General features: G+C 30.5%; 1 protein-coding gene across 4 annotated transcripts in view; it reads left to right on the forward strand.

Annotated features, from left to right (window-relative positions):
• LOC140044633 (autism susceptibility gene 2 protein-like) overlaps positions 1 to 25,608 on the forward strand; it is a 141,946-nt gene that overhangs the window by 30,404 nt on the left and 85,934 nt on the right. For all 4 annotated transcript variants that reach the window (XM_072089226.1, XM_072089227.1, XM_072089229.1 and 1 more), the window contains exon 2: positions 5,479 to 5,595. In XM_072089226.1, coding sequence (XP_071945327.1) covers positions 5,479 to 5,595 — 117 coding nt within the window. The remainder of the gene's footprint in view (positions 1 to 5,478; positions 5,596 to 25,608) is intronic.

The following is a 25,608-nucleotide window of genomic DNA, read 5'->3' on the forward strand; positions in this document are numbered from 1 at the left end:
ATTGCTAATATTAATAAATCCCGGTGTGAATGAGACCTTAAACTAGAAATGGAACGATTGTTATTATTACTGTGTACTTGAATATAGCAACTACTGCACATGAAATGCTGTTGATATAGTAATTGCTAATTTTAATAAATCCCAGTGTGAATGTGAGACCTTAAAATAGAAATAGAACGCATAAAAAGTTGATTAGTAGTATTATTATTATTATTGTGTACTTGAATATAGCAACTACTGTACATGAAAGCTGTTGATATACAGGGTAGTGATTGCTATCATTGGCACTTAATCCTCAAATCTATCTCACTCTCAAGTACCTATTGATACTTTTGGGTTCAAAGGTCAAGGAAAGAAACAGCAGTTGATCATATCAATAATATGTCATTTTAATGACTAGGGTTTTTTTCTCAGACATTTTTGTCATAGATAAAATTTGATAGTGTACTTTCTATATCACCCTTTTTATATACAGTTTTGGCTTGGCCTAATTATTTTTACATTTGAATTCCCTGAACAAGCTAAACCACCCAAAGGTTGCATTCACACGTATGGCGCAAGACTGATACGTGTGAACAGGATCAAAGAGTTACAAAAGTAACTCTGGTCCTGTTTATGCTGCGAAAAAATAACCGGTAAAATCACCGTTTGAATAAAATAATCCCAATTTCTTGGCAGTAGGAACAGGTCAAATTTTCAATAACATAACAGCCTAAAAATAATTGTTAAAAAGAACGCCATTTAACAGGTTGGTTATCGGTTATGCAAGCAAGATAACGCTTATTTGATTGACAGTTTTTAGTGTCTTTTGACAACCGGATTGCATTGCATTTTGGGTAATATTAACGTTATTGTTAACGGCCAACTACAAATTAAATAGGTTTTTTTTAAGCAGTATTTGAGCAGAAATAATTTCGTCTTAAATTACATCTTTGAAATAAATGGTTTATTCGGCGCTATGCAGCAGAAACGTAATTCGCAGAAACAGACCCTCTGATACTGATAGACTCAACTCTATCCAATACACAAACAGGTTGATTATCATTTTATTACAACCAGTGTTTTTAATTAATTTACAATCATTGATAACTAATTAAATTGCCTGTAGAAACAGACCTGATGTATAAAGACAGAAACAGACTTATTATTCTACATATAGTAATTGCATTTATCTTGTGAGGTATTTTGATATCAGTATGTTTATCTCAAATGGCTATCATCAGTCTAATAAATCAAAGTAAGAGAGTATGGCACAATGTATGGATAAATATAAATAGCTGACACAACAAGCCAGTGGTACATGTGAGGCCTCACCACAAATTGAGTAGCTTATTATTTTAAATCACATTATTTTTGTGATATTTTTTAATTTAATTAATTTGTATAATTTACAGTACTACAGTGTACAATATCCAGAGTTTATATTTTAAGCAATATATAGAAATACAGTAATAAGATAATCTATTTTCAAAAATTCAGTCAAAAAGAAAATTGTTTTTAATTGATTGCAAGAAAGTAACTGATGTATTTTATGTATAATATTTCTTTCAAGTGCTGTATAAATTAATTTTTGGAAATGAATTGGATCTAAAGCTCTGATATACTATCAAACTAGTTTGACAAAAAAAGTGTAATGTGCCCAAATATGGTAGTGATATGACATCATCATGTCCATATATAGGCACATCACATTTTTTTTGTCAAACTAGTTTGAAAGTGTAGACAGGCCTTAAAGGTATAAAGAACCTTGTCAAAATTATTCTAGTATGTGTTGGTACTGTAACAGTAAAAGTACATTGTTTATAAACATATGATGGTTTGTGTTAGTTTATGAGACAATTACTAAAATAAACTGTGTGATAAATTCACCAAAAAAGCTTGCTGAATTGAATATGGTTACAGAATAAACACAATGTCATTACTGCAGTAAAATAATTATTACATGGTCCTTAATTTCGATTCGATATGATTATTTCTGGGAAAAAATCAATTAATCAAAATTTATGACACATTAATTAAATTTGATTCTAAGAATTGTTATTTTAGATATTAATAATAATATTAGATTTTAAATTAACTTTTGCAGCTTCTATATTTATATTTGATTAATCAGATTTTTATGATTATACAAATGTTTTAATTATCATTATAGTCTAACAATATGTTATTGATTTTCTGAATGATTTTTTTAGGAAAGAATTTAACCCTTGAAACCTAAACAAATTAGTTTTGGTATAGTTTATTAATAATACATTATTTTAGTAGTTATTCTATGTATTTGTCATTGAATTTTGTTCGTAAAGCAACATTCGGTTATTTGGTGTTTATGATTTGGTGTTTATGATTTGGTGTTTATGATTTGGTGTTTATGATTTGGTGTTTATGATTTGGTGTTTATGATTTGGTGTTTATGATTTAGTGTTTATGATTTGGTGTTTATGATTTGGTGTTTATGATTTGGTGTTTATGATTTGGTGTTTATGATTTGGTGTTGTAATGCATGTTATACGTCAATGAATTAAAGTTATCAATCTTATATTAATACTAAAGCACAGTACAATGCAATAGTCAATGGACTTTGTTGTAATACTTTATAGTGTTTTTATTAGATAATGTTAAGGTACAACTATAATAATATCTTTGACGTAAGTGCTCTAATAGATTTGATTAATAAGATTATTGTATTTTGATTATTATTCAATAAAGTGAGATTGGTTTGTAACTGCCAAAATATTATTTCATAATTACCATATTTAAATGCACTTTCTGTACAAAAATACTCCTTTAGATCCAATCAATTGTAACTGTTTAATGACAAAGTTAAAAGTACTGTCAGTGTGTGTGTATTTATTTTCAATTTATTTTTTAAATTGTATAAACTTCTGTCTAAACTATTAAACTTTATGTGACGAAAATATCACACTTTTTTGTCAAACTAGTTTGGTAGTGTAGACAGAGCTTTATATCTCCAGTTCCTACCATGAGGAAAAAGTGGACAGACAGACAGGCCTACAGTTCTTTGATTTTAGTTAGTAATGCATTTCCATTTTCCCGTCATTTTTCAAAAAAACAATTCTGGTTTTAGATTAAAATATAATGCTGCCCTCTATAGTTTAACACTACTTTTTTTTTTCAACTAACAATACAACATTGGCAGAGCATTCTTCATTGTGTATTCCATTTTATTTACATATTTAATTAAATTTTTTATCATTATTGATTAGATTAGATATTAATATTATTCACTAGTTCAATATCTATTTGACAGTATAATTTTACTATTAAATAAATTAGTTCCAAGAAGTATGTTGTCTGCAAAACTTCATTAGTGTGGATGTGTGTGTGAACTCACCTGAATTACGTTTCTGTATTAATCATTACATGTATCTAATGCAGTAAATAAATTATAATTTAAATATTGAGTATTATTTTCAAAGTATAGATTAAAATCAATGCTTTGTGATCTCTAATGAGCCAAACTATAGTAAACTTGGCTCCTGTTGTGCTGAAGATTATTAAGATCTAAATTACTGATGTATTTTGGTAAAAAATTGTAGATTTTCGCCCACCTATAACTCAACATAATTTTCTCTTCATACCCCTGCATAGTACACTATCGATCCATATCATATTACATTCCTACCTCCTCCAAGTTAACTATTTAGGGAGTTGTAATGTACATGATAATGTTAAAGACCCTTTCCCTGCAATTTTGGACGTTTTTTGGAAAATAATACATATATATCACTTTAAAAACATTAAACCATGTCATTCCTTGTCTTAAATGTACGTTTTATGGTAAATTATGATAAAAAGTGAGAAACAATGCACTACCTAAGTAGCTCGCGGCGATCGACCTCTCGTGGACGGTCTTAGGCCTAGCCTAGCTAGGCTTAGTTTTGTAGGCCTAGCTGGTAAACATCGATAACGTACGAACATCGTACGCTAGCTATATACCTAGCCTGACGTTGTATAGTTGCTGCATTAATTGTCTTTCTATTTTTGCCAGACTCCGTTGATACAAATTGGGGAAAACCCGGTATTTTAGCTGAAAAGTTAGGAGTCTTCCATTTGTTTTGGGCTTCACGATCGATCGAAAGTGGGCGAATTACAGGTGAAAAACAAAAATATCAATCCGCGCGCAATGCATTTTGGGATTTATAGCGGGCCGCTATAATTATTAGAATCGATTTATTTTTCACATTTTTAACCGTTTAAAGACGAAAAAAGTTATCGCAATAGGACCAAATAGTATTATTTTTACATTAAATATAGTTTGTGATCTTAAATTAGATCTAAAAAACGTAGGGAATGGGGCTTTAACAAATTTGAAGCGTTTCAACAGAATTGATGCATTTTTAACGGGTTTGACACATCACAACATACATCGTACAATTGGCATTTCAATGTTTACCAGATGTGCGTTGCGCATTCTAGTAACTAATCAAATGTAATTATGTATTATTACAGAAATAAACCTTCTAAAAAGCAGAATTCAGACAGGATAAACATGGGTTTATAAAATGTTTTTATCTATACTAAGTTTGTCGCCCCCTTCAGTTTTTCTAACATAACACCAATAAATATGAGAAAATTATGTATTGCAATAAAACCTCCTTAATCCGAATCTTGATTTACAATATTAAAATCAAGTGTTAGCTATCACTGTGACACCTTGACAATCGTTTTATCAACAAAATTATCCTATGTTTCTATATTTTGAATGTAATAACATTTTTGAGCTATTAATTTTTCTGCAAAATATCAAATTTAATTGTATTGAATTTATTTATATCTAGTGATCATTGTGTTTACGCTGTAATCTCAAATTGCAATTCTATTGTGTCTCATCAGGATTTGATGATAAATTTGTTGATGTCATTGTGCAGTAAAATATAGGCTATGTTACATGTTGGAAAAAAAGCGCATAGTCGTTGCATGCATGACTTTCTCGCTAATGAGCAATATGTGTTAATGTGGTGCGTTGATTAACTTTGCAGTAAATTTGTTTTTGCAGGGAAAGGTTGAGGGCAGTTCATTTACTATCTGTACTAGTAGTACAGTACTACTACTTTAGATAAAAGTAAAAGAACAGATTATACCTTACATCTTTCAATGTTGATTTTGTGCCTAGCTTACCTGGATAAACACAAAATAACCTATTTTCCATAAGAGCGAGATACATTATAATTGAAAACGTAGAATCTTTATTGAGCATCCTTCTCCAGAGATGATATAGTCCACAAACCACACCACTTTTTTAAACATTGAATTATTGTTGATGTTTTTATATTTGTACGAATGTGTTTAGGAATAATTTTTATTTTATCACAATGTTTTATGATGTACAGTAAGTTATATATTATGTCTATTTCGTGTCTAGCTTATCTGGATAAAACAACAATAGCCTTTGCTTAAATTGCATTCATGTATTTCATATTGTAAGTCTATAATTTTTTTTACATTTATCTGTTTCAGACTGGTCAAGTTGTAAAACCACGCAAACTTAGGCAAACTTTAGAAGATGGAACGAACATTGACAGAGAACGGGAGAGAGAACACAAAGGACGCAAGAAACAACCGACTCTTAAAAAGGTATTTGTGTTTGTTGTTGTGTCTGCTGCCATCTAGGTGTAAGACCAAGCTGAAGACACTTCTTTTACAACAATCTTTTTCATTAATATAACAATTTTGTCATTTCATGTTTTGCTTCAATGTACAGTACATTAAGAGGCTGCATATGTGCTATATAAGAATGAACTTATTATTAAGTACACCACAATCTAGTCAACAAATGTTGTTTGTTTGTTTGTTTTTTTCACCATATTTAATGAGGATGATCCATCCAGCAATTGCTGATCATCAGGGACCCTCAGACGTTCACAAGACAAACATATACACAAGATGCTCTACATAAACAAAGTCTTATTACAAGTCTTTGGGAGTGGAGTTGTAATTTTGTCTTAGAAAAAATCATGAAATGTGACGGGATTTGAACCCAGCCACTCAACTCATGGCAAGTAAATAATTAGCACCAACTTACTAGACAATGCGGGCTATTAAATTTAAAAACTAAACTAGCACTAATAAATAGTTGGCAAGACAACGTCTGGCAAGCCAGCTTATGGCAAGTCATCTTTGAGAAGATAAACTCTCAACCAAAATGTCCCTAAAAATAGTTTTACAAATATTAGGTTGCTGAATCATTGGGATATGGTCTCTTTAAAGTGTTTTAGTAGTAGAAACTAGAAGCACTTCTCATGTGATAACCATAAAATCAACCATTAACTAATAACTCCTCATAGAGCATCTCTACTCATAAAACTATCTTTAACTTTCCCTTTAATGGAATAAATTTAATTAATTCCCTGCTGTGTTCCTGTGAGATACACGCATTAAAAGTCTGAACAAATATTGCACATTAAAGGGACTTAATTTATACTGTATTATTTATATTTTGTGAGACATGCCCATAACAATTGATTAAAGTATATAAAAAGTTGGTCATGTGGGGGCAATTGAGTTTGATTGTCATCTGAAAATGTGCTATAAAAAAGTTAGAATCGATCGTGAATATAAAAAAGTATTACATTTTATTATTAAAACTGTATTATTAGCCTATTTCATGCCTCGCTTCGATACCTGAATAAACCGACAACCGTATCTACTTGGAGAGTGTCACAATTTGAAAATGAGAACATCCCTATGCATAAAATGGTATATAGTTTTAATATCCAGCATAGATAAATTGAGTACATGTGCATTGTATATGATATCACCAGCTTTGTGTCCCATCCGAAGGACAAGACAATGAGAGTAAAGGATAAGCAACAAGACACAAACAGGTTTAGAATCCATGTCTCTCAAATGCTAGTTCAATTTATTGTCATGAAATTATTATGGTGTCAGTGTTTAAGTTTATTTTGAAATTTCCTAGAAAAAAAATACATGATCTGATACTTAGATTTCTACTTAACTTTATGTTTAATGTCTGTAAAAACATGAAAATGCGGACTGAGGTTATGTGATACTTTTAGTGGGATATTGAGCGATTTATCGTGCTGTCCGGAGGTAATGAGGCATTGCATGGTTTCATACTATGTTGTTCTATATTGTGAATTTACACCATTTGTGAGAATTTAGACCTTTAGTTTTCATGCTTACATTACAGTATCTAACATAAGAGCATTGCTCACGAGAATGCATGCATTACTTGTATTAAGCACTTTGGCTGCTATTTTTCTGTAATGGATCCAAGTTTTAGTACAAGGTTAAAGCTCTGTCTACAATATCAAACTTTATGTGATAAAAAAATGTGATGTGCCCATATATAGATATGATGATGTCACATCATACCACCATATTTGGGCATATCACTACCATATTTGGGCACATCACACTTTTTTGTCAAACTAGTTTGATAGTGTAGAGAGTGCTTTAGTTGCAAAGAGTTGTTCTTCTTTTGTAACAATTTTCAACCTTACAAAGTATAGCTAGGAAACTAACTATTTTAAACACAATTCTCTGATTTAATTATTTAGCATTTTGATAATTTATTTTTAAAACGTAGAATTTTCAATATTATTTTGGAGTTACCCTTGTTTTATGTTTATGAAGTATGAACTCCAAGCTAAATGTTTCCCAAGATTTAGATTTCTTAATTCATAATCAATTTAGATACCAGATCTGAAATCTTACAGCCATCTTTATATTATCAATATATATTGCTTCAATAAAAACGATTCAGGGATTGTATAAACAAAGTGGTGTTCCATAAACTTGAAATGAATTAATATCATCTTCTTCGAGACTTAGATCAAGTTTCACAGAAAAACATTTGATAAAAGGTTCTACGAAGCAATGTCATTGAATTTCAAACATTCTCATCAATCTACTATATTAGAATATTAACATTCGTAGATATTCATTATTTTTAACAAGTTATTTATACATCCTCTTTTATAAGATAAATCCACACCATTAATTAGTCATTATTTTTGTAATATGATAGTGTAGATGTTCAGTCGTGTACATTTGCAATCTAATCAGATATATTGAACTGCTAGCTATATTTAGTATTGTACTAATAAGCCTTTTTCTTAATTTTCTTCATTTTCAAATATGAAAATTGAGTAATATTATGATAATAATTGAAGTACAAACTCTTAAGAGCTTAAAAGCAATTTAGAAATGTTTAATTTAAAATTTAAAAAAAAAGAATTCAGTTATTTGTTTACAATTTTGCAAAAAATGAGGAAAGTTTGGTCCATGCCTTCCTTACCTGACAGACATACATGTAGAACGTTTTCCCTCAGAGGGGAGAAAGTCTTGGTACTGTATTCTATTCTGTGCCTCACTTACCTGGATAAACCGACATAGCCCTTTCTCCCTCCGAGGAGAGAATATAACTGTTAGATTATTATACTATGCCTCACTTACCTGGATAAACCGACATAGCCCTTTCTCCCTCCGAGGAGAGAATATAACTGTTAGATTATTATACTATGCCTCACTTACCTGGATAAACCGACATAGCCCTTTCTCCCTCCAAGGAGAGAACATACTTTTACTTATTTAATACTGTAGTCTATTCTGTGCATCACTTACCTGGATAAACTAACATAGGCCTTTCTACCTCTGAGGGGAGAACAAACTGTTAGATTATATAATATTACAATTCTTTCTTTAATATTTTAATATAGATTTATGGAAATTGCCCTTGAAACAAAACCTCTAATAACTCCGTAATTCACATTATGCTAATAATAATATTCTTTCCTTTCCATAATGATTTAGTTTTCATGTCAAACTGTTGAAAGCGATTGTCATCATGTTTATACATCTCCATTACCGATACATTGTATTAATATACCTATTTGAAATTCTAATCATGATACGTCTTTTAAAAACTAAAGATCAAGTTGACTTCAATATGATTCTATCTTCATCTTTTAGATTATTTATTGACAGTGTATATTGTTATTACTTATGTAGTAAATCTTCACAGTAAGTGACCAAGGATGAAATTGTTTTTAGAAAAAATTCTATTTATTTTGTCTATTTCGTGCCAAATCTTACCTGGATAAACCGACATTGGCCTATTCTCTCAAAGAAAAGAGATACAACTCGTATATTTATCATTTGTTTAAACCTCTATCAGATAATGGTATATTCTATGAACCCTGCTCTTAAGTGTTACTTTAATTCATTTTATCTAGCCACATCCAATTGTGTGAGGTCCCAGACTAGTTGTTTTAATTTTAACCTTTATCCCATCAAAGAAATACTTTTAAAATGGTAATGTGTCTAATTCATGCCTAGCTTACTGTGATAAACCGACAGTAGCCCATGATCGGCATAGGGAGCTATGATAAAAGGTAAAGTTCCCTTCACAATAATAGACTAATCCACCAAAGTGGGCACATTCTATTATCATTTCTTGTAATAATATGCCTTATAAAAGCTACAAAGATATATGGGTAGCTTTTGTGTTGTTATATCACATACCATTATCACTATGCCATCGCAACACCTTTAGTACGAGTTCTATTCTGCATCCTCTAGAATGTGACTTTTGACCTTTTGCAGTTTCACTATTACTCATTCTCACCTGTAAGACTATGTTGTTGAAACGATTGAATGTTAATAGCATGTTGATTGCTCTATATCACTCATTCAACAGCATAACAAACATACTAAGTATAGCTTAATTAAAATCTTGAGATGCTTAGGTTCACCTGTCTTTCACTCACCAGTGGCTGTATTCACCAATCACACTTAAGTGAGATATTTCCCTTAAATATTAAGTATTTCACTTAACTCAACAGATATTTCCCTTAAATTGTATTCACTTAGATAGGAGATATTTGTTCACATTTTTAACCATTTAAAGACGAAAAAAGTTATCGCAATAGGACCATATAGTATTTTAGATTAAATATAGTTTGTGATCTTAAAATAGATCTAAAAAACGTAGGGAAGGTGTCTTTAAGTATGAATGCCAGGTTAGTCCACTGGAGGTTGTGGATTTGAATCCCAACCGAGAATTGTATTTTACTGAGCACATCACAGTAGGCAAAACATCTGACCATTAAATGTATGCTTGTACTATTTCAAACACTGTGAGTACTACTGTACTTCATTATTGTAATAAAAAAATTTATTGACAATTTCAGAGTTTATTCTAAAAATGAAACAGAAAAAATATATATTGCAATTCTAATGCTGAAGTTTAGAATTTTGAAAATTGATCAAATATAAATCATTTTTTCGATAATAAATATATGTTTGGATTGAAAAAAAAGAAGAATATTTCTGTCTCGTTTACCGCATGATTTATCTTTTATATAGATAGCGATAGTTTAGTATTCTATCTTTAGGCCATACTAAGTATTTTCCAGTTTGCAAGTGAAGTATTCGTTAAAAAAAAAAAAGAAGAAAAATGATTAATATACTTAATGAGTGTTTAAATTTGATGACCATTTATCAATATTAGCAAGAGATGCTTTTGGGCAAATTACAAATCATGAAGATTCCGCAAGCCGTTATCCTCACGAGGGCGTAAGTGATAGCCTCAAGTGATTTATATAGTTGTGGTTCTGATTAGTGTTTTTGATCGTGTTTGTTATTGGTAAAAAGGAAGCATTTCAAAAATCAATTTTTAATATCTGTAACTTTTGCAGCAACTGCGAATTATGATTTCTAATATCAACATTGGATTTTTACAGAAAAAAATTAATCAAAATTGACCAAATATGGAAGTAATATAGTCTGAGCTGTATCAAATTTTATCTTGCAATTTCTTTTTTTAATGCCATTCTTCAATTTCAAAATTTATTTTTACAAATGAAACTGAAATATATAGCAAATTGAGTATTAAGCTTCGTGTTTAAACAGAATGATATTGAAAATCTTGCAATATAAACATTTTTTTCCAAATATTCTGAAAACACAATTTGTTTGTCTTTGGCCAGGTTTGTTGAACATTTTGACACGGTTTTCCCATTTTTATTTATGTCTATAACTGCTGCCTCACTCTGGAACCGATCAGAATCAAATGTGAAATAAAAACATAGTAGGCCTACTGTATTTTCAAAGGATTGTTGTACTTATAATTGTACTAACTAATAGTAGAAGTAGTTTTGCATTAGGGAGCTATTGTATTATTTATGTTATTTTTCTTGTTTGCCAATGATATGTTATTTTAATATTCATATATTCCATATCGTCACAGAGATATTTATATCGAGTGTAAATTGTTGACAACATAAGTCATTGTCTGCTTGGAAAATATTGCCTGCTAATGCGTCCTTAAGCCCCACAAACTTACCGGTATTCACGCCAGAATCCTCACAAATCTGTCGCATTATCATCCTTATCTTTGTTGTTTTCTAATAGCTGTATTACTCTGCATTGCAATTTACATCAATCCCGTATATAAGATTGTTATTCCAATATTCTGTTATTACACTGGAAAAATATTTTTAAATGTCTTGTTTTTTTGTATTAAAGATGTTTGTCATGTGGTTATTTTACGGGTTTAATATATTATGATTAACTGCTGTGTTTTTATAAATATATTGTACAATGATTATCATGGAAGACAAAAAAAAATTAAATTATAAAAAAACCTTTATTATTAATATTACTACAACATTTCCAAAATTAGATTACTACAGTATTTACAAATTCATTAAAAATATGTAATTATTTAAGTGAAAATTAATTTTAATAACATATTGCACAGTTTCCTTATAGCTCCCTCTCTTGGTTTAGAAAGAACTTTGATTTATTCCCTAATAAGTGAACATTTGCATAAGTAGCAGATTGATATTAGTAGTAGGTTTACAGTAAATAACATTCTTGCATCTGATGAACATTAAGATGGCCGTTTATAAATCTTTTTTTCTCATGTCAATTTATTTATTTTATTTAGTTCAACAATAGTTTACAAGGGAGGTCCATCCAGCCTGATCATTAGGGACCCTCACAAAAATACAATATGACAAGACATAAACATGCAACAATTAAAATTAAATTAAAATTTATTTATCAAATGAGTTCTTCCTATCGTAAAAGAAACAAAATATAATATTTGCTTAGGTTATTTTAAAAACTGATTTAAGCAAAATCAGCGAGTTAAATCAAAGTTAAGATGATTCTTTCTGCTAAGTAGGTTTGATAAATTTACCCCATATCAGTATGTGTATTTGGTTTATAAACAACCATTTTGCACTCTATCAACCTGACCACAAAGTTAATACAAAACCATTTGGTAGGTACAGTAAATACTGTGCATAATGTGGTTATTTAAATAAATCTATGAATTAAATATGAAATAAATGATAAGATATGTCATCATCAAACAAAGTTTGTACACTTAATTAAATACGAAAAATATACCGTATTGTAAATTTTAAAATGAATATCGTAAATTATAAAGTATGTTGGTTTTTCGTTGATTGTTTTCTCGCCAACTAAAAACAGATCCTAGTAGTTACACTCAAAGATGAAGTTGTTGCTATGGTGATGATGCTCTTCAGTCTTCTCATCTTACCACCATTGTCATTACTTTTCAAGAGTGCTCTTAAGTTTCATCACTAAACATCAATCAGTTTAAGTGTGGTGTTCTTTAGTTGTCATAGTTGATTGAAACGACGTGATGAAAACAGGTAATGTATTCTTGTTCGTCTCTTTACTTTGTGCGATTGTGTTTGATCATGCTTTATGTTTACTGTTATGCTTTAAGCTCTGTTTACACTATCAAACTTTATGTGACAAAAACAATGTGATGTGCACATATATAGACATGATGATGGCATATTACTACCACATTTGGGCATATCACTAACATATTTGGGCATATCACTACCATATTTGGGCATATTACTACCACATTTGGGCATATCACTACCATATTTGGGCACATCACACTTTTTTTTGTAAAACTAGTTTGATAGTTAGTCAGGTTAAAAGATGTCATAAAATAGGGTCCCGTGTACAATTTGTGATGAAAGTTTGATTGGGTTTATGTATATAATAATAATAATTCAACATTTATTAGTTTCTATCAATGGAAAAACAATACAATAAAAAAGAATGATAATTTATAATGAGACAAAACAAAAATACCATTAATAGAGGATTGCAAGAAGAGAATACTTGTCACGCAAGACCCATAAACAAAAGAAAAAAATACATTTGTATATAATTATTAAATAATAAAAAAAAAAAAAGTCATGACAAAAACAGTTTGAAGGTCTAGTTTGAGTACAATGATAACAAATTACTTTGAAGTTTTTTATGAAAAGTTGGGAGAGAGGAAGAGTTAACAATACTAGTATCTAATTGATTCCAAACATTAACAAACCCTCTCCTTCCCCTTCATTCTAAATAAATAAACAAATTAAGTCATTACCATACCATTATTATGGTTGGTTTTTAAATACCAATATGCATCTTCATCATCCATATTTTTGACCAGTGATTATTTTTTGTGATTAACATATTAATTGTTAAATATTAACAATTTTTTATTAGTGATAACTGTTCGACAAAGTAATGTTTGATGGCTAAATATTCAACTCATTTTAAATGTTATCATTACCCAAAATAAATAATTCATTTAGTTTCAGATACATTTATTTCTTAAATTTGTGCAGAATTGTAAATATTAATAAATCATTGAAAACCCTGAGAAAAAAAAATTATATTTGTCTTCAGATGGTTTTGTATTTAACTTTCATTAACAGAAATGAAATTAACTTTTTTCAGGTACCATCAGAATTAAAAATTCAAGAGCGTTGCTTTTAAAATTATGTATAATTTAACCCATTTCAATATTAATGTGATTTGCATCATTTAGAGAAATTCACCATATTGAGATCTCTTTATCATAATGCTACCAATGTTTACACAGCCAAACAAATAGACTTGATAGACAAAAAAAAAAAATTTCATTATTAATTTCAACATTTCAAATCTCCACATGGTCCCTTCAATCAAGGCAATCTAACAAAAAGATGCTGAGAGAGATTCGGAGATTTAAAAGGTTTATCTCTGGCTGCGACACGATCAGTTCCATGCCCCTTAACAATACAGTATGTACATAGTACAGTAATGTTGGTATATGTCGCAGTCAGACACATAAAATCAAAGGACTGTTACAAGTTCCTATCTTGGCAAGGCGAGCTCAGTGTGCTGTTGTTAAATTGCCTTCAATCAATCAATCGTTCGATTTATATAGCGCCATTCCAACATTCATTGCTCATCGCGCTGTAAAAAAAAAATCAGAAAAGGTGAGTTTTGAGTAGTGACTTAGTGACTCAATAATGATGTGTGTTTAATGTTCAAGGGTAGGTGGTTCCAGAGCCTAGGTCCAGCAACATTGAAAGTCCGATCTCCCCAACTATGTTTGCTCCTTGCTTCAATAGAGAAAACAGTACTCTGCTAGTTTATTGTTCTATTGGCTATCCACAAATTTATTTTTTGTGAAATAATTAAAAATTAATGCCTTATTAGAAAAGCATCATTTTATAGTGTAAATATAAAGATATTACCTACTTATTTACACTATTAATAATAATAATAATAATCATATTTCATGACTTGAGATATTAATATTTATTGAAGCCAAAATAATAAGGGTTATGCAATACGGACTTGGATATAATCCAATCAAAAATAATAAAATAATAACAGCGTTGGCAGTATATAAATTAATAAACATTAATTATTTATATTCTTGAATATATTAATCTATCCTTTATCTTTCAACTATATAAAGTATATAATACTAAATTAACTCTAGGATTTCTTACATTAAAAATATTTAGATTTAAGATTTAAAGGTGTATTGTCTCCGTGAACATTTAAAAAAAAAAAAATTTTTGTTGTTGAATATGCCATTTTATTGTCACAAAATTGGATCTTAAAAAAAAATATTTACCTGAAAAACTGTAATTTTAAGCCAAAAATTAGTCAAATTGGCTGCCAGCCAATGACATTTTAGTTGAATTTAACTATTTATTATGTCATTTATAAGTGAAAACTTTTTTTTTTTACAAAATAACCTATTCAAAGTCTGATTTAATTAATCTTTATTTTTCATATTTTTGGAGGACAATACATCTTTAATTTTAATATGGCAAATCCATCCCTTTCTCTCCAAATTTAAACCAATACACTCCAATATTTTATAGTGATTAATTATTATAGGAATTAGTCTGACTCGCTATACTTGTAGTTTATTAACGCCTGTGTGCGATTATATAATCAATAGTCGGTGCATAAGCAGTATAGACCTAGCACACTTTGCACTCCTTTTAATCTTGTATAGGCTATCAGTTTTACGTCTAGTTTATTGCTCATCATATAAACATTTATATCGTTAATATGAAATTACTACTTTAAGTACAAAGCTTTTAGAATCATATTAATTAATATGACTTAAGGTGACCAGGGATTAAATTTAGTTTAAAAGCCAAAATGATGACCTAATTTTTTAAGTGGCACTGATATCTAGAAATATACTACGGGATATAATTTAATATCAAATTAAATGAAAATTTAATGTCCCAATTTAAGATTTTATTGAAGATTTTGCTAATGCAGTACACCACCATATGATTGAATAAGACTTTAAGAGCCTCCCTAAGTACCGCACCAAACTTGTATTCTTTAAGGGCCTGTTTCTGCTGCATACAAAATAACCGGTTAAAATCGGTGTGAATAAATTAAAATCGGTGTGAATAAATTAACTCCATTTTCTTGGCAGCAGAAACAGGACACATTTGTGGTAACCGGTTAAAAGGCAGCGCAAAATAACCGGTTAAAAACACCAATTTAAATCGGTGTTAGAACGCCGTTTAACCGGTTATCGCTGAGCAATTCTTAGCTGCAACACGAAATAACGGTTATTTGATTGACAGTTGTGACCCCGGGTCAGATACCGTGGCATACGGTGCGTGTTTTCCTCGTGGTTTTGACAGTCGAACGAAGAAGTGAACATGTATGTGGATGAATGAAATCACAAGATATGTTATTCAGTTGTGGGGGGAGAGAAAGTACGGGGAAGGATGGCAGGCAATAGAAAAGAATCACAGATAATAAATAAGAGCATTTTTTTTTTGCGTTTTGAGTTCCGGGGACTACCCAAGCTAAGCAATTTGAGGCGTTCGTACACGCTCGCGAAGGGTATGGATGGTCCTATATTAAAACCAAAACGGAAAAAAAGGGACTCAGAATGTTGCAAATACCTACCAAACGATAGTAGATAATGGTTAATTAATTATGAAAACCCAAATTTTATAGCAAAAATCATCCGAATTTATGTTGTAACGATGAATGAAAAACTTAATCCAAACGAGCGTATTTATGGCACGCCCTTAGTGCCTTTAATAGGAGAACAATGAACAATCTTAATTTGATCGTTTTATATAATTTTTTTAGAAAAACATCACATCGACTGAAAACAAATGTTATGAGAGCTTTTGATAATATATTAAATATGATTTTATTAAGCATAGAAATGTATTATTTATGTTAGTACATAAATATACGAAACAATGTTTAATACTCATTATTCTAATAAAGGCACTATGTGCGTGCGATATTCTATGACTTGGATACTCTCGTTTGATTTAAGTTTTTGTGGCTAAACTCGTCGTTTTTAACATAAATTCGGACTATTTTTGCTATAAAAGTTAGGGTTTCATAATTAATTAACAATTATCTACTCTCGTTTGGTAAGTATTGCAACATTCTAAGTCTCGTTTTTGTTTCCCTTTGGTTTTTTGTAGGACCGCGCTCGCGAAAGACAACAGTCGTTCACGTGGGAAGGGGGCCGTATCATCATCGCCTTTGTTGAGGAATTTTAGGCTAGATAAAAATTATCCTAGGCGATCGGGCGCTGCACGACCCTCCCCATGTTATTGAAGGCGCCATGAGAATTAATTTTATTAGCGATCAGTAAGTAGGCTTTACAAAAAACAAAACTTGTAGACCTGTAGACAACATTTTATTATTTTAACATGTTTGAGATGTTCGGCGATATACACACGTGTGTATTGACGACGTCGATGTAAACAAACAGCCAACTTACTACTTCCGTCTGAGTGTATTGCATTTTGGGTAATGATGACGTTTTGCTCGACGACCACCCATAGATTTAACCGGTTATTTCGGAGCACAAATTGAGCAGAAACGCGGTCTTGTTATTGTTATCTATTTTTAATCTATTTTAAAATAACCGGTTAAATTGCGTTATGCAGCAGAAACAGACCCTAAATGTGGCAGTAAACATATGTACAGGTATACATCAAGGTCTGTTTTATTTATTTATTTATTTATTTATTTTCACTTCTGGACAGTAGTTGAAGGAGACAGTAATGTTACAGATAGTTCATTCTTTGTTACTATCCTAAAATAAAAGCTTACTCTTAAGCTCTATTTTTATTTTTTTTTTATTTCTTTATTCTGACAGAAAATCATAGGATAAAAACACAATAAAGTACCGAGACGGCAAACTTATTTCCATTGTGGTCTACACTAACTATCAAACTAGTTTTACAAAAAAAAAGTATTGATATGCCTAAATATGGTAGTGATAATGATGTTCATATATAGGCACATCACATTTTTAACATAAAGTTTGATAGTGTGTTAGACAGAGCTTAGGCACAATAGCAGAAGAAGTTTTAGAATTACACATATGAATTCAAAGTTTACATACTAATATAGCAGTATATTTGAATATCCATTAAGTAACACATTTTAATTTTAAAAAAGGTACATAGCACCATTCTACATGTTTTGTTATTTATGGTACGATATAGCAGCTAAAATGTATAATATTTAAGACAAAAATTAAAATATACTTTTTAATGTTAGATAGTTAAAACTTGCAATGTTTGGAAAACAAAGTAACAATGGTTGTTTTCAAAACATTCTTGCATAGTTATTCTTGTATAGCAGAATCAGATTTAAAAAAACGATTTATGGTCAAAAATAAATCATCTCATCATAAAAACATTTTATTTTTGTCTTTGTTGCGTACAAAATAGTGTTATAAACGGCTTTCAAAGGTGCTTTGCATCATCTTTGTAAACTAATTGCCTAATCGTTTTCCCCGCGGTAACAAATTATGACAAGATATACCCTAATGGACCAATAAGGACAAGGATAATTGGAGAACTGTACATCTAATTGCCCGATATGTCCAATTTACCCAACAAATGCATTTCAAATTTACATTGATGAAACAACAATGAGAATAGTGGAGTTATCAAGCCATTGACGTACATCATCAAATTATACTTGATACGTTCGCTAAAGCATTTCAATTTGTACTCTGATTTATCATTTCATCTGTAATGCTTGCTACGAAGGTCGTGGCAATATTAAACTCAAATTATCGACTAGAATATTGTGAAGTAGTAGACAGATAGACAGCAATTTATTTAATCGTTTGCGACTCCTTAAAATAGGAGGAAGATGATGACAATGACAAAAATGATTTATTCTTGTCTATTTAATAGACATTTTTTATTTGAAATGTAATATTTCTTGGACTTTTAATATTGATGATAATAATATAGGGTAATCTATCTGGGAAGATTCAACTATGTACAAACTGAAATAGCACCCCATCTCAATTTAATGAATCACGAAATCATACAAAATTAAAACATAGCTACAATGTACCCAAGTTGACATATCATATCATAAACATCAATTAAAATAGTAATATATTTCCTCATTTGCATAAGTCATAGGTCACTTCAAATTTATTTAAAGTGCCCCTATGTTTTGAGTGTGTGGTTTTTTTTTAATGATAATCATACTCAAGGCTATCAATTAGACATGAGAGTTTATCTACAAAGTAGTCACAATTAAATAAAGTTGTTATTCAATAAACATGAATGATCGATAAATGTATTTAAAATGTTTACATAAATCTAATGGTAAAATTCTGTATTGTTTCCTCAAGGCTTTATATTTCTAATGGATCTTAAAATCATCTCCTTTGTTCTTTAATAGAATATCTTGTTCTTTAATAGAATATCTTGTTCTTATTTTAACAATGTCTTTCTAATTGCAATTAACAATTTTAGAAGTTGTCGTTTGTTATGAATTACTTGGCAACCAATTTTAAATATTCTAAGGACGACACTGTCACGTTTGGTATCAATTGATAAGATGCTACACAGTGCTTTTGTTTCATGTATTCTCAAGATTATTTTTGTCATCGTCGTTCACTATTTTCAAGTCTTTCAGAATTAGCAATCATGTCGATATTGATCCAACGGTTATAATTACATTTATCGGCAGACAATGGACGCATGAAGACTCGCAAACTTGTTAATAATATACTACTTAGTTGGAAAGGTGATATATCTAATAAGAATAAGCAGTTTGTATTGATTGATATGAAGTAATAGTGCATTTCATATCATCCACACATTATGTCATCTTGATTAGTCGATAGCTTTTTTTTTATTTAAAGAGGTATAATTATAACTTGTTCCATTTATGATCGTTTTTGGAGCCTGTGACCGTATTTACCAATCGCACTTAAATGAGATATTTCCCTTAAATATTAAGTATTTCACCGCAATAAATATTTAAGTATTTCCCTTAAATTGTATTCACAATAGATAGGATTAGGAAGTACTGTACTTGTTAATTTTAAGGGTAAATGTTTCCCTTAGCCCAAGTGTAAATGGTAAATATGAACACAGGGTTTCATTGGCCTTTACTAGGGAGCTTTATATTTGCAACCTACGACCTATGTTGTGTCTTCGGTCATCGTCTGGACCTATATGTAGTAGTAGAATCCACCAAACCACCATTTTTATGTGTTTTAATGCTGGTCAAATAAATAAACAAATTAAATGGCAACTTTGTAATACTAATAATAGGGAAAGATATATACAAAAAATGTTTGGGCTAGATTATAACAGCTTTTTTTTTTAAAGCCCTAGGCAACATTTTTTTTCTACTACCTAGTCATTTTAATATGGAATATATCTATCATGAGATGACATAATCACATATTTTGATGGATTAACTGTCTGTTCTTGTAACCTGGATAACAAAAATACACATGTAACTAACTTGTTGGTTTTTTAAAACTATCAATCTAGTGTATTGAACTATTACATGTTATTTTAGTTAAGATAGACTATTGATTTTTCTAGTTGTCTCTTGTGATTCGTAGAGTCTTCGGTAGTACAAACATTAATAGATAAATTATGCATACAACCTAATACAGGTTCATTAAGAAGCTATTGATAACTTAATTGAATCAAGATGAAAACAAAAACGAGCGGGTGTATGCTTGAGTTACTCGTTTTATTTGCACACATCAATTAGTACGCTCTGTAGCTGTTATTGATCCGGAGATAAAACGGTTATTGTATTGATGATTACGACTTGAATTCGATATAAACGTGTTTTGTGTGTTAGCCGAGAGTGGATGATTGTTGATGCTTGTTAAGGTGATACATAATTTAATTTGATAATAGTAGTCTTTCTGCTCATGACAAAATATGTTTTCATAAGGAATAGATTTTGTAAACAAGTTAAAAAATCAATACACAGAGAAATGCAATTTGGTTTAAAGTAACATGATATTGGTTTATTTATTTATTCATAATATTTCACTAGCATGCTGCAATCAATCAAATAGACTGACGCTAGTTTATTTTAATTTGAAATATTATAGATAAACACTTCAGAAAATTTCAAATTTACCATATTCAACTAGAAATCATTTTGATTTTGAATAAGATCTTAATGAACCCCAGTATTAATAAGGTTTTCGTTTAATATTGATCATTTTTATGTTATTAATTAAATCTTGGACTTTAACATTGTTTATGTTAAATAATTAGGATTTAAATTGAGATTTTTAGGAAGAAATAAATGTCAATGCTGAACTGGAAACTGAGAAAATTTGGATTTGGTCCTTAGCAAACACATGCTGGCCTGCAGTACACTGCCTACACAGATCAGACCAATTCCCTACTCTGTTTTATTAATAAGTTGTACATGTATTTTACATGGAGGAAAATTTAAATTGGGATGAATCTTTCTTTCTTTTGAGTGAATGAAAAAAGACAATTTGAAATGGTTGTGATTTTGAATTAGCAAACTAACATCCAATTGAGTCTAGTATAGTACAGTATAATCATCTGCCAAGATAGACTAAAGCCTGTGGCTTTTTGGATAATACTGACTTACTATGTATTGTCATAATCATTTTTTAGCCTCATTTTCTATCATTTGACATTTGGCAGATGTTCCGCACGACAAAGAATATCATTAAAATTGTTATTATGTTACAACCTCCCCATTGACATAATGAACTCTTCCGTTAGATAGATCTCATTGTCGTTAACAGTAATAATATTGCAGTTTGATATTGCTAGACTCGCATGAGACTTGTTTGTGTATCTTGTGTACATTACAATTTTTATTGGAACTTTATTTAGGTCAGCGTTAATCATTTTGGAGGGGGAAAAAACATTTTAAATTTGCATTTAATTTGGATCAATATATGCAATTGAGAACTTATTAAATAAGGTACGTGTCTCATCTGATATTTAATCATAAAATAATTATTTATTTACTTGTGACTATCCACGTTTATTGATTATACATTGTTAATTTTTTTAAAGAAATGAATTTATTAATAATTTTATCATAACTGCGATAGACCAATGCTAATGCTATGGTAGTGTATGTTATATTGAAAGTAGTGACTATGGTCGAAACATTTACACATATCAATAAGTCAAAATTGGTCAGATTCATTTTGAAAGAAGAGGATATGGTCTGAATTGTAAATTTAACATATTATCATATTGGTTGGTATAGTTTAGAAGAGTGTGACAAAACCATTCAACCCCCCTCCCCCCAATATTTCTATTCTGTTCTAATGTTGAACATTGGACTAATTTACAGAAATTACAGACTGCAAACTGCCAACATCGTTATCAGGTGTTGCGATATAACCATGAAGCACTCGTAGTAAAGTATGCACAGCCGCTAGTATACATGTTATTTCTCAAGCCTAAGTGCTCAAATAATGACTATGTTAATATGACCAATGAAGATCTTTACTAAGTCAATATTGAAACAAGAAACTTTATCTCGTAAATTGGTAAGAAGCTAGGCAGGTCTATTGTCCATGTCAAGTGGCTTGTACTTGCCTGTGATATTATCAATATTTTTGTAGCGTGATTTATTACTAAGTAATATTTATTATAAACAATTGTGATATCTTCATTACATGTATGGCGATTGACATCCCATTATAGGTTTTGATTCAACCTACTGGTGAATATTGTATGAGGTGTTCGCACGACAAATGAAAGGCTTTAACCTTTGACCCTGACTAAATGTTACATAGTAACATTGAAGTTCATCAGTATCGGTACTGGCCAGTATCAAATCACATTCTGTGTGACATATATATCACATGTGATGCCTGTATATAGACCATAAGCCCTAACCTTAACTTAATACAGGTGTCACATGTGATAGATATATGACACTGTATTTACAGAATTTGCTTGGTACTAGACAAATAATGCTATACATGAGTCGAGAGAATCAGGTGTGGAAGGAGTTGCTGAATGAAATAATTAGTGTAGTTTCTAACATCTTAGTTTCACATAGCACCTCAACAATCTCTCTCAACCTCGGCCCTCCTAAATATTGGTATTGCACCTGGAAAACTTTTCTACGTACATCATGGTGTATTACAAAATATTATATTTAGATACTATCAGTCAAGCTGTGATAGAATACCCAATAGAAGCAGCTCCTAAGACAGTTTTTTTTTAAAATTATTATTTGATATTAAATATTACTCTTATTACGTGTAAATTGTCATTGAATCACTTGTCCTTTCGATCTCAAATTTCTACGAGTATTCTCAAATTTCTTGTTCCAAACCTATCCAGCTTTTAATTTTATTTCTTTTTTTTTCCATTTCTTATCATCAGACACTTAATTGACGTCCATAATTAAGTGGAAATTAAATTGAAAATTGGTTTCTTTAACCTTAATTGATGGCATATATTACGTTTAGTTTTCCAATCAATCAAATGTTACAAAATGATTAACGTCAACAAAACGGCTATTGTGACCACACGTTATCAACGCATGGACAACAACACAAAAGCCTTAGGCTCTGCTATCCAGTTTCTCGTGTAATTTTCACTCTACGCTACGACAATAGGTCAAAAGGAAACCCTCGAGGACTTGTTCTTAATTGTGTATTTTGGATATCGGCGCTATGTAACCCTACACTAAATAACCACTTACCGTGAGTATCTGGTTACGTTGTTGGATGATGTTCACCCCGGCAATCGATATTTACGACCACAAAAGAAGTGTATAGATCAATTCATGTACTACACAAATACTTATATCTGTTATATGTTCATATTGAATTATAACATCACAAAGATTATATTTTGCCAGTCAATAATGTTCCTCTCTTTAGCACATTTTAAGCATCGATCGAAATTAGGCTAGGTAATGTGATATGTCTCCTGGTCTAAAAAAATATTGATAGAACTTAATTTGAAGAGAGATGGAAACGAGAGATAAGAATCATTGGAAGTTCTTTCGATAGATTTTACAATCATATAATCTGTTACTGTATGTTTATTACTACTACTGTAATGCTGTATTGGGTATACAAATTACATGTTTTTTAAAGCCAGAAGTTAATAGTTGTGTGTAATGCATTTGCTAAAGTGGACTAGATGTATTAATACACACAATAATTGTTATCTCATACAGCTTTGTCTACATTATCAATCTTTATGTGACAAAAAAATGTGATGTGACCATACATGATGATGTCATATCACTACCATATTTGGGTACATCACACTTTTTTTGTCATATTAGTTTGATAATGTCTGGATGGATGGAGCTAATAGAGTCCATTCAGCTGCCACTAAATGGCGCTCATATCAGTTCACACAGACAGGCGCTGCATTAGGTCTTGTACCTCCGGTTAAATCTTGATTCCCACTGGGACGCAACGCAAGGACTTAAATGCAACGCAAGTAATTTGAACAATCACGACACGATGGATCATCTGAATTATCGCTTGTGAAGGATGTGGGTGTAATGATGTTTGTTAATGTTTAATCATGTTTACAAAATGAAATTGTTACCAAAGTGCAGCATGTCAATACACACACCCACTCTGTGGATAATTTTTTATGGACTCTGGTCCAATAAAGAATGATGCCACTGCATAAGGGCATGTGGAACAGTGTGTTGGATGTTCGACTACTGATCGTGAGATCCAGGTTCAAATCCAACTCTTGCCGCATTGCTTCTATCAGGCAAGATACTTTACTTCAAATTTGTCTCTCTCCACCCAGGTGTATAAATGGGAACCCGGTTGATCAAGACACACCTTTGCGCTGATTAAAGCTGCATTATGGGAGTATGTTTCCATACGTTTGTTATTTCCAAAACAACGACTGGGGTAATAATGTTCACAATATTGGGTGCTATGTAAATCCAGGATATTATTATTATTATATTTAAAAAAAAACAAATGCCCACACAATAGCTTCTCTTGAGGATTTCAATATTTCTTTATAAAATAAACAATATAGAAATAATATAATAATATAGAATCTGTTTATAAGTGTAATTAATAAGTTTAGTACATTCATATAAAGGATCATATTACACATTATAGTGCATTTCTTGAAAAGAGGTTCATGTTGTGCCTCCATATTTCAACCCTATATCAAGATTTTGAAATAAAGTAGATTTTTTAGGTGATCTGCACTAGGTCGATAACCTATTGTGATTGTTATAGACATTGCTAATAGACAATTTATCAACAGTTATTTATTAGGGAGATTTCAAGTGGCCCTCTAGAACTTAGAATCATGTTAATTCATTGTGCGCATACATTAAAAAAAAAACCTGTCTGAGGTCGTTGGTCGTCACATATCAATTCTTTCCTTTTTCCCCACAATTTCTATTTTATTCTTTCAATTTTATTAATTCAGTTATCATTGGTATAATATTAATATTAATCATTGTGACAGCTATTAGACTATTGATACAATAATTATCTTATCATATCTAGGGCCACGAACTTTTGATATAGACTTTGTTCAAGAGATTTTATCATAATGTTACAGGTGTTCTGTGGTCAATTAGTGATACAGGACAAATAAAATAGGTATTATGCAAAATTATTGGTTTTAATATTAAAAAATAATATCCCCATTCCTAAATATCCACTTTTACACATTACAAGATTTTGTCAATTTTCATTGGTATTGTTACCTCCACAATGAAGGTTTGCTGGGTTTAGCAATACCCATTTTTATAAATCATAGTACCATCTATAGTATCGTACATATTTTCATGGTTAATATTGTTTGTGTCATATTGATTAAAGCAGTACATTTTTTTATGTAAACTTTGTCACGTAGTTTAGAATTTAGAGTCATCATAATACTTTACATAATTTATTTGTAAGAACCAAATAAATTAATTGGTATGATGATAGATGACAAATTTCGTTTTTGTAAAAGCACAAGTTAACGGAGT

This window comes from Antedon mediterranea, chromosome 3, assembly GCF_964355755.1.
Source record: "Antedon mediterranea chromosome 3, ecAntMedi1.1, whole genome shotgun sequence".
In the NCBI taxonomy this organism is placed as follows: domain Eukaryota; kingdom Metazoa; phylum Echinodermata; class Crinoidea; order Comatulida; family Antedonidae; genus Antedon; species Antedon mediterranea.